General features: G+C 39.7%; 1 protein-coding gene across 1 annotated transcript; it reads left to right on the top strand.

Moving 5' to 3' along the window:
* The first annotated feature begins 8132 nt into the window (after positions 1 to 8132).
* Positions 8133 to 10329, top strand: LOC140789839 (NAC domain-containing protein 43-like). Its single transcript, XM_073139692.1, has 3 exons — positions 8133 to 8875; positions 8962 to 9242; positions 9346 to 10329. Exons 1-3 carry the CDS (start codon positions 8704 to 8706, stop codon positions 10060 to 10062), a joined length of 1170 nt encoding a protein of 389 aa, XP_072995793.1. The 5' UTR covers positions 8133 to 8703; the 3' UTR covers positions 10063 to 10329.
* Positions 10330 to 10978: the final 649 nt, after the last annotated feature.

The following is a 10978-nucleotide window of genomic DNA, read 5'->3' as shown; positions in this document are numbered from 1 at the left end:
GTGTCTTCGTGCCAGGGTGCCTACCTAGTTTGTAGAAACTGAATATGTTGCATTAACTTGAATTCACTTATGTTCTTTGATATTCTACGCATGATTATTTTTCCACAAGTCATATATCTTGACTTAGCATTAAATTGTACAAATATTTTAAAGTGTTTTGTGCCTGCGAACTTGCCATCACATAAAATTGTTTGAACATTTCTTTCGACAATATCCTTGTATACATCAAGATATGGGTGGAGCACTACGGTATCTTTGGGACATCCTACAGATTTTGCGACTTAACGGGCTCAAGGTTAAGGTGTCTAAGTGTCTTTAGGGGCAACTGAGGGTCAAGTACCATGGTCATATCATCTCAGCCACTGAGTGATGGCCGATCTAGGGAATGCTTGAAACATGGTGAAGGGCGACAACCAAACTCACTACGGGAGCTTCACGGTTTTCTCGAGTTGATCGACTATTATCAATTATTCATGAAGGGATATGGCAATATAGCTGCCCCATGACCATTCTCCTACAAAAATGTGAGTTCAAATGGACCATTCAAGCTAGCTGAGCCTTCAAGGAGCTCAAGACAATGACAGTTGTAGCAGTTTTGGCGCTCCCTGATTTCATGAAGCTTTTTATGGTGGAATGTGATACATCAGAGCTCAGAATTGAAGTCGTTCTCATACAGGAGTGTCAACCGTTGGCATACATGAGCAAAATATTGTTCGATAGATCACAACAATTGTCGACATTTGGGCATGAGATTCTCATCACCATCCATGCTATGACTAAATGAAGGCCATACCTGATCAGGTGGTGGTTCACTATTCAAGTGAACCAACAAAGCCTTCCAAGCTTCCTTGGGTAGTGGATACGCACTCCAAATTAGCAAAGTCAGGTATCAAAGCTACTAAAGTATGACTATGAGTTAGTTTGTAAGAAGGGGATTAAGAACCGAGTCGCCTATGCTCTATTGTGCTAACTTGATTCAGGTGAGCTGGCTTCCTATTCGGTTCTAGTCTTCCCACTCTTATCGAACCTATGAGAGGATCCAAAGATAAGCAAGCTTGTGTTTGAGTTAGAAGCCTAGATGGGTAGCCATCTTGAGCTCAAGTTGTGGGATGGGCTTGTCCAAAACTGCTTTCAGCTTTGAGTGCTATCCAAGCGCAATTAGAAAACTGCGTTGATTCACCAGTTCCACAACACACTTATGGAGGGTCACGATTGGATCTTCCAGACCTATTAATAGTTGAGCCAAAGAGGTCTAGGCATATGTATGAGTCAATGCGCCAAGGCTGATTCAACCAAGCAGGTGGGCTTGATGCATTCCCTACCCGTCCCGTATCAGATTCGAGAGGACAAGACCACGGACATTTTGTTGAGGCGCTGCTATGGTCAAAAGGTATTTAGTCATCATGGTGGTGGTCGATCAATTGACCAACTATATCCACTTTTTAGCCCTATTACACACGTATACTACAATGAAGATGCCCAAAATTTTTGTAAATGATGTGGATCGGTTGCATGCATGCCTCGATCGATTGTGCTAGAGCATGACTCCTTGTTTGTTAGCAACTTTTGGTAGATGTTCTTCTGTTAGCAAGCGACTACCTTCAACATGAGCTCAACTTACCACCCTCAGACCGACGGGCAAACCGATGTGCTTAATTAGTACCCCAAGCAATATTTGCGGTGTTATATGGGAGATCACCCTAATGAATGACTCACCTACTTGCTATGGGCTAAGTGATTATACAACATGGCACACCATATAGCTACCAGCATGACTTCATTTGAGGCAGTCGATGTACGCACACCACCTACTTTGCAAGCCTATGAGCGGTCTAAACACGGTAGACCACACTAAGATGGATATGGTGCTCTCAGACCATGATGCCCTACCTGGTAATGGCTCAGAATTGGATGAAGTTAGCCCGACCAAGTTTGTTGAGGCTGATCTAGCTGACTAGCTGTGGACTCGAATAGACACAAGCCGATGATGGTCTTAGTCAAGAGATGAGTTAGACGTGATGGGAAAGTGGTGATGGAGGTGTTAGTGGAGTGGTTTGACAAGTCGATGAAGGAAGTGATTTGGAAGCTCAAGTTAGATTCGATGGACTACTTCCTCAAGTTTACACCTTTAAGGGCAAAGTAATGTGACGCGTGTTGGAATTTTGTAGTTCGAAACTAATCAAATTGCTTCAGAGGACATTGGGCTTGATGGATAAGTCTATTCTATCTTATATGCTTATTTATCTTGGTCGAAGTCCTAGTTGGTTTAATAGTTTGCTTATCTTCATTAGCTGGAGTTCTAGTTGATCTAGGAGTTTGATTAATTGGCTAATTTAGAATTATAATTGGAGTCAGGTTAGCATCTATAAATATGTGGAGAGCAGCCCCTTTCGAGATATTGCAATCATTGAGCTATCTTCCCAGCCCTGGACCTAACAGAAATGCCTTGTAGGCCAAAGTTCTAGGTCTCTACCAAGGTGATCAAGTCCATACCCATTTGGGTGCATTTTCTTGTCGTATTGTGGGAGGATTGACCATGGGGTGGGTAATTGCCATGAGCACTAGAAAAGAAAGGCCCTAGCTAAACCTTCTCCGGTGTTGCAGAAGGCGAAAGCCCAACTACAAACTAATGAATGTACTAGAGGTTGTGAGGATACCTCAAAGGGTATAGGGAATGGTTAGCTCCTTTGACCTCAGTGCATCACATGAAGGAGGGGTTACGTTGGAGTCGAGGCATGCACATCGTTTTAAACACGTGACTGCCTTTTAGGGGGGGGTCACCCCTTGCCTTGAGCCCTTTGTTGTATGTGGATGGAACGGCCTAAAATAATGACACTTTGAGTGGTAGAGGTCACCCCTTGCCTCGAGCTCCGTGTCATAGGTGGATGTAACCGTCAAAATTGATGGCACTTCAAGTGGCAGATGTAATAATAACATTGACTAGGCATTAATATTTAAGGGTAGTAGGTCGGATGTGTCTATCTCGAGGAAGGCCTCTCCCTATCCCAATGCTGCAAAAGAAAAAAGCACTAGGGTTAATCCCATTTTGAAGATTGAGAGGGTCAAAATCCTAGCTTCGATGAAGGTTGTTGTGGGAGATTTTGTTCTTACTTCTCTATGGCTAAAGTTTTCCCCTCTTACCACACTAGTGGCTAAAGTTTTCTTATCTTTGCTACTGACTCCTAGGTTTAAGCAGCGATATTCTTTGAACCCTATTGATCCCTTGATGAGAAAGTAATAGGAATAGAGGAGGACCCAACCCCTTTCTTCTAACCCTGTGGAGGACATCATGGAGGCTAGTTTGGAATAAGGGAACTCTCTTGTTCTGTTCATAGAGTAGATTATTCATATTTTATCGAGTTCACTTGCGACGGCCATGTTGACCCCTCAAAAATTGAATTGGAGGAGGCAGGTCCTAAGACGGAAGTAGAAAAGTTGTCTAGTGTTAGTGGCAAAGGGTTCACCTTGGTTGGGGCTACTATTCATAGGGTCATATATAAGAAGACCAAGAAGAAGGGCCCTAAGCCTTACTTGAATGCCAAATTGAATGCAATAAAAATATTGGTAGCGATCCGCCAATTCCCAATGTCTAATCCCTATTAGGCGATGTTTAATATTATAGGGGTTTGGAAAAAAAGATGCCTTAACAGAGTTTGTGACTTAAGTAAATTTGTGTAACTCATTCATGTTTTGTGTGTCGCCTTTCTCCTCCCAGGTCCAAGCACTACATGCTATGGTGTCCATTTAAGGTGCGCATCCCTAGTACTTATTAGTTGTTTACACTAGTACAAATTGTGTAACTAAGAGACAACTCCAGTAGGAGCTATCTAAAATGTCTGGCTTGAATGTTTGATGTAATTAGATCAACGATTTTAATGTTCTTTTAAATTCTAACAAAAAAAGGGGCAACTCCTTTAGATTTTAGGTAAAATTAATATTTTGATAATTTTTGTGGTCAAAATGGGTTAGAGATGTGGGCTCTATCGAGCCCCCTCACTAGAGTAACAATCTAAAGAGGTGTGCTCTCTTGTGGGCAAGACTAGACTAAGGGCTTGCCTCTGATCCTTGTCTACACAACTATTTTAGGTCATCTATAACCCATCTTGAGCGCAATAGTTCTAACCATGCCTCTTTACTGCTATCCTTGTGTCCTAAAATTATTAGAGTTCATCGGTCTTTTTGTTTTGAGTAAAATTTTGGAATGAGTATTAGTATTATTGAAAATGCTTGGAATATTAATAGGTTAATCTTTTGAAGTCAATTGTTGTTAATTGAAATACAATTAAATTGTTATTTTTGTGCCTCTTTTGAAGATAATTTAAAACTTTTTTTGAACAAAAAAAAATTTGTTATTTTTGCTTAAAATTTGAAAATATGGAATTTGTGAAAAGGTGAAGTTTTTTTCTTTTGACATTGTTAATATCTGAGTGTTTTGAAGCTTGAAAGCTGAAATCTGATTTTGATAATTCTTCACTATTTTTTTTTTTAATATGTTATTTGCTGAAATTCAGAAATCTGGAATTTCTGAAAATCTGAATTAATCATGCTGAAATCTGTAATATGATTAAGTGCAGAAAAGTATTTATTTGCTGGAATTTAAAAAATCTCAATTCTGAAGTTTATGGAGAATATGATATTTCTTTTGAACTGAAAATCGATCCTGATTTTATTGATTGGATTTTGTAGATGTTTTTTAATAGATTTTTTTGAGTTATCCTTTTTACTTGAGGGATTTTCATAGCTTTGTCTTTTATCATGATGGATTATGGATTCTGAGATTGGATAATCTTGTTCTTAGTTTTTCATTTAATTTTGGTTTTGCATTTCTTTTTGCTGTATTTGTAATTTTTATTTTCAGGAAAATAAAAGTGAAAAATAGAAAATACCAAAAAGAATTAGATTTGGAACGATTTGAGTTGAACAATTATTTTTTTGAGTCATATTGTGTATACACCTCTTTGATCTTTGTACTTGTCTTAAATATACTATGTATTAGTCTTTTGGATAGAGGTTGTCATGCTTTGTCTTGGTATGTAGGAATGGAAGTGCAAATCTAAAATTGCATACATAATAAGCCTAGTATTCTTTCTTGTATCCTCTATCTCTTGTAGAACATATGTCTTATTTTTATCATACTAGACTGACATATAGTCTTATTATAATTGCATTAGAGAGAATTATTCCTTGCATCGGTACTAGATTGACATATAGTCATAGTATAATTGCATTAGAGAGAATTATTCGTTGCATTGGAAAAGGGTACCTTATCGGATAGGAGTGAAAGCTATCTGGACATGAGCATTCATGTAAAACTTAAATCATTACTGATTCACAGAGTAAAATTACTTCAAAAATAAAAAAAAGATTATATAAAGCTTGTATAAAAAAATTTAAGAAAATAACTACCTTACCTTATAAATATAAAAGTCACAATTGCATATCAAAAATATCTTCATGTATTTGACATAGGTTGGTTTGACTTCTAGTATTGATCAACCTTTTATCTATGTAAATTAATTTATACATGGTTGGATCTTATGTGAAAATTGGTCATTCAAACCACACATTTAGATTGTAAGTTGGAATTTTTTAGTACTTAGATGAATTTTGACACCTTTGACTTTAGTACGTTTATATTTTAGTCAAGATATCATTGATCAAATTTGGCACAAAAATATATTAATAATTTTTGCACTTTTAAAATCTCGAATTGGATTTTACCATGATTTTACTTGATGCTATGACTCTTGAGATTTTGACTCTTTTATATTGGAAATTTTTTACTGTCAGAGTCTTGTTTTTGCATGACTTTCAGATTCATTAAGAACTATGAGAAAAATACGAGTTTTTCCGACCAATTTTCTATTCTCAAAATTTACTTGGATTGACTTTTCTTTTGGATTTTTTTTATATATGATGAATCATTTATCTTTGATCTGAATTTTAACTATGGTTCCACATTGTTTAAGTTCCTTTGTGAGATCTCCTCCCTTCACCTTGACATTTAATGTTTATCTTTTTATTGCCCTAGTCAATAAGGAGGAAGAATAGGTTTGAGGAGGAGAAACAGTTATCATTGTTTTACCATGCTTGACATTGGTTACGTAAATATATCTAATTGTTTGACATACTTATCTTGATATAATATTTAGTCTTGCATATGTTTCACTAAAAATTCAGCAACCTACATGGTCCATGCTTTCTCATACATTGCTCTTTGTTAGGGGATTACTTCTTACCAATCTCATATTGTCCCCCCCTACAAGATAGCCTCATTAGACTATGGCTAAAAGCTTTTTTAGATGTTTGGTGTCATGGTGATGAACCCCCTACAAGATAGCCGGTGACCATGGCTAAAAGCTTTTTTACATGTTCAGTGTCATGGTGATGAATAGACGTGATCATTCAGCCCCCCTTCCCTCTCCTCTAAGAAAAAAAAACTTAGGCCCAATTTCATCGCACCGAATTTTAATCAAGCTAAGCCAAAACAGAAATCGATTTGAGCTCACCCTTGCTTGAGTCCAAAATTGTAATGGGCAGCACAGATTAGACCTTTTCTCTCTCAGCTCAGCTTAAATATTAATCTGATCTACGCCCGCTCACAGCCTGACCTATTATGCTCATGCAATGGGCTTTTAGCGCATAGCCCATGTGAACAGTAAGGTATAGTACCTTAGTAAATAAGTTCTAAAATTAAGAATTATTTTTAAAAAATAAAAAGACATGCATTCAGATTTTTACTCTTTTGCCCTTTTAAACAGCAATAAATAGTTTGTCTAGAGGTGTAACTTGGTAATTCTAATTTTAATATAGGGGCTAGTTTAGAGGTCTATGAAACAGACAACCAACGACTAAATGAGAAAAGAATCTAGCCAGGCCCGCCTCACTATAATGCTATTAAGGATTTCACGTTGTATACTCTAGTAGTAAATCTATAAAGTGCATCCAAATAGAGTAAACACGATTCCTTCTTAAGAATCTCGCGAATTCGGCTTCCAAGGATTAGGTTTAGCATCTCACCTTGAAGAGCCCTATGTTAAAGATCTATATCTTATTCTCAGGGAACAGGTAGAACCCAACCTCCATATCCAAGGAAAGGAAAGGACAGTAGATTGGCCATATTCTAGCATGAATTCTATGAAAGGTATCAATCGGAATGTGTGTCCCCAGAAGCTTACCATATAGTCCAAATATTCAATTATCTATGTCAATCTCTACCCAATCCGAATGTATCAGCTTTGATCATGTCGAGAGTAAGGATAGAGATTCCCTCCATAAATTATAAAATTATAAATTATTTCTGCATAAAGGGTAAGGTGAAAGAGTTTGAAAGAAAAATGAGAGGAAATCATGTGATCTAATAGATACTGTAACCTGCTAGAAGATGTGGTTCGAAAGAGTTAACCAATTTTGTCTTCAGGAGAATTAACACAAACTTGTTCCCGGTTGTTGATTCTTCTACCGAACTTAAAATCAAAGAATCATTTACTCCGGAAAATGACTCCATCCGTATGTCTATGGTTCCATATTCAATGGTTAAATATATTTCCCCTTTCGGGACTTAGTTAGGTGCTCAACAGTGCTTTAATGGAGAAAAACATGGCCAGAACTTGCCTATATTAATTACTAACAATCCATTCTACTTATAATTATTAAAGACTTAATTCCATATCCTCCCTTGAGTTGTCATGACCATATTAAACTCTTATAAGTCGAATTGATTTGATGTCCAACCAAGAGTTTCTTGCTAAGGAAGCACCCAACTCTCCCTAGATAACAAATTTTTTGAGCCCCACTGTATTGAAGGGCCATGTCTGTATATCTTTGTCTAAACTCCCCGTACTACATGACAAATTGTCTTGCTTCTAATGAATTAATAAGTATATCCCTCACGAGGAGTCGAGAGTGGTGTTTGTTATCACACATCCGAGATATGGACCCCAGCTAGCACATATGTGTGTGTGTTTTATTTCCTAAAGGTGGTGTATATATAAATAATTTTTTTCTAAAGTTTGTGGGTCCCTTGATAGATCAATGCCTCCGACCCCATCCATCATCCCTCTCTCTTTCTAGAATCCCTTCGTGTATCTGTTCCCTTCGTTGTTGTTGATCCTGCTGTTATTGTTGTAGTTGTAGTAGTTGTTGTAGTGGTGGTTACACAGGTGCTAGAGATAGAAACACCTCTTGATTTTTGAATTTTTGAGAGAGAGAGAGAGAGATAGAAAAACTCCAAGGGCTAAAAGTGAGAGATTCTTTCCAGCGATGACGGTAGTTTCCCTTGTGCTTTTCCGTGAGATTTTTAAGGTCGGGTGTCATGGTTTGAGATGTTCCCTTTCTCCTCTCTCTCTCTCTCGTTCTCTCTCTTCTCACCCAATTAATTCCTCCAAATTAGTCCTCTCTCTCTCTCTCTCTCTCTCTCTCTCTCTCTCTCTCTCTCTCTCTCTCTCTCTCTCTCTCTATAGCTCTTGAGGTGGGTGGCTCTTCTCTATTGTAGCAAAACTAACCCCACTAACAAGTACACCAAGAACATGGAATGATAGCAGTAACCTTTTCCTTTGTCTTCCACCCTTTGTATAACCACTATATATATAACCACCTCGCCTTACCTCTTTCCTCCATACGCGCTCACCTTATTCTCTCACTCTCTCCCCTCCCTAGCTATACCTATAATTTTGTACCACTTGTTGCATTAAAGTTGAGGAGATGAGCATCTCAGTTAATGGCCAATCATGCGTCCCCCCAGGCTTTCGCTTCCACCCAACAGAGGAGGAGCTCCTCAATTACTACCTGAGGAAGAAGGTGGCCTCCGAGAAGATCGACTTGGACGTCATCCGCGACGTCGATCTCAACAAGCTCGAGCCTTGGGATATCCAAGGTGAATAATAAAGTTTCCAAGAACTTAATTCTTTCTAGTTCACTTCAACCTAGTAATTCACACTGCTATGGATTATATTTGCATAGAGAAATGCAGGATAGGATCGACGCCGCAGAATGATTGGTACTTTTTTAGCCACAAGGACAAGAAGTACCCGACGGGAACCCGGACAAACAGGGCGACGGCGGCCGGATTCTGGAAGGCCACCGGCCGCGACAAGGTGATATACACTAGCTTCAAGAGGATCGGCATGCGGAAGACTCTCGTCTTCTACAAAGGCCGCGCGCCGCACGGCCAGAAGTCCGATTGGATCATGCACGAGTACCGGCTTGACGAGCACTCCGACACCAACTCCCACTACAACAACGTATGCTCATATATTTTCTTTTTCTCCTTTTTCCCCTACCAACCTTGATATATAAAGTATAATAGTACCATGTGATTAATTAATAATTAATTATGTTGTTTAGGTCTCTGGTTCAATTGGAGAGGCGAGCCAAGAGGAAGGATGGGTGGTTTGTAGAGTGTTCAAGAAGAAGAACCACTACAAGGCAATTGATAGCCCTAATAACTGCACTTCTTCTCTAACAAGTAACGCCAAGGCCCAGCTGCTGCACTCGGCTAGCGAGGATGTACTTGACCAGATCCTAGAATACATGGGGAGATCTTGCAAGCAAGAGAGCGAGTCTGCAACCAATCACAACATTTCCAACACTACCTCTACCGGCAACCTCAAGATAAGGTACCGCAGGCCAATTCAGACTGTGACGAGCGCCGGAATCCAAGAAGGATACATGAAGCTCCCAGCTCTCGAGAGCCCTACGATGTACTCGCTGGCGGCCGGCGATCATGACTACGGCAGCCAAACCAGCTACATGCATCAGGACACGACTTACGCACATCTAAACAACAACCAACCCTACCACGCCGAGCCAGAGATCACCGACTGGGCGGCGCTGGACCGACTAGTCGCGTCACACCTGAATGGCCACTCTGACTCGCCGAAGCAGCTCTCCTGCTTCGACGAAACGAGCTTCGCTTTCAGCAACACTCAAGACTTCCACCATATTAACGGTGCAGGCGGCGGCGGCGGCGTTTGCTGCGATGGAGATCTATGGAGCTTTACGCGGTCGGCGTCATCGGCGTCGGACCACATGATCGAGCCACGTGTCTCTATAACGGAATAGAGTACTACTAACTTGGAGAGAGCAAGTCGTTGTTCAATAGTATTGCTATTTGTTAGACTGTATCAATGCGCCACCCTAATATATACATAAATAATTCAGGAGTGAAACATAGTGAGAGATAGGGTGGAGCTATCAAACAGGGGGAGCGGGGGGGTGATCTCTTGTTAAACCAGTATGTTGGTATGTCTAAGAAATGTTGTTAGGATAATGAGAGCTTTATTTAGTGCAGTGAGGTGTGATTTCTTTTCTAAGAGCGGATTATAGCAACCCCAGCTTTTGTGCGTTGGATGGAGATCGTTATCTTTCTTGTCGTGGGTAAAGAGAGAAATAAAGTTGAAGAGGGGGGAAAAGGTGAGGTTTGGCCCACACTGGGGTTTAGAATAGGGAAGGAAAAGAAGAGTGGCTTTTGGACACTACCATGTGAAACATAACATGAGATTGATGATATGAACCCCATTCATGGGGCTCGATATCCATCCATCATCTTTTGGATCTCCAATAATTCCCAGAGAATGGAAAGATGGGGGAGAGAGAGAGAGAGAGAGAGAGAGAGAGAGAGAGAGAGAGAGAGAGGAGCAGCAACCCCATTTAAAGAACGTACGTCAACTACGTGAGCAGTAGTAGTAGCTTTTCGCTTCCTGATGTGCCGTAGGGAACGACGACAAAAGAGAAAAAAAAAAAAAAGGAGAAAAGAAGTCTCCCCACGCGTGTCTGCAATAATAGGCGGAGCAAATAGAACAATGGTACCAATGTGGGGGTGAAAATCGGTCCGATTAACTCCGATCCGACCCGCTATCCAACCCGATTTAGATCGGATTCGGATAAAAAATTTCTATCCGGATAAAATTTTTAAAAAAAATTTGGATACGGATTCGGATACGGGTCGGATATATTTTTCGGATTCGGATACGGATAT

This window comes from Typha latifolia, chromosome 5, assembly GCF_019914945.1.
Source record: "Typha latifolia isolate L0001 chromosome 5, TyphaL0001v2, whole genome shotgun sequence".
Taxonomy (NCBI): domain Eukaryota; kingdom Viridiplantae; phylum Streptophyta; class Magnoliopsida; order Poales; family Typhaceae; genus Typha; species Typha latifolia.
The sequence above is the reverse complement of the archived record's forward strand: the minus strand, read 5'-3'. Positions and strand labels throughout refer to the sequence as shown.

Excerpts from the sequence above, each read along its gene's own strand:
- LOC140789839 (XM_073139692.1), top strand. The coding sequence starts at position 8,704 with ATGAGCATCTCAGTTAATGGCCAATCATGCGTCCCCCCAGGCTTTCGC. Across the intron at positions 8,876-8,961 it reads CGAGCCTTGGGATATCCAAG|AGAAATGCAGGATAGGATCG; the intron begins GTGAATAATAAA and ends ATATTTGCATAG. Across the intron at positions 9,243-9,345 it reads CCAACTCCCACTACAACAAC|GTCTCTGGTTCAATTGGAGA; the intron begins GTATGCTCATAT and ends TATGTTGTTTAG.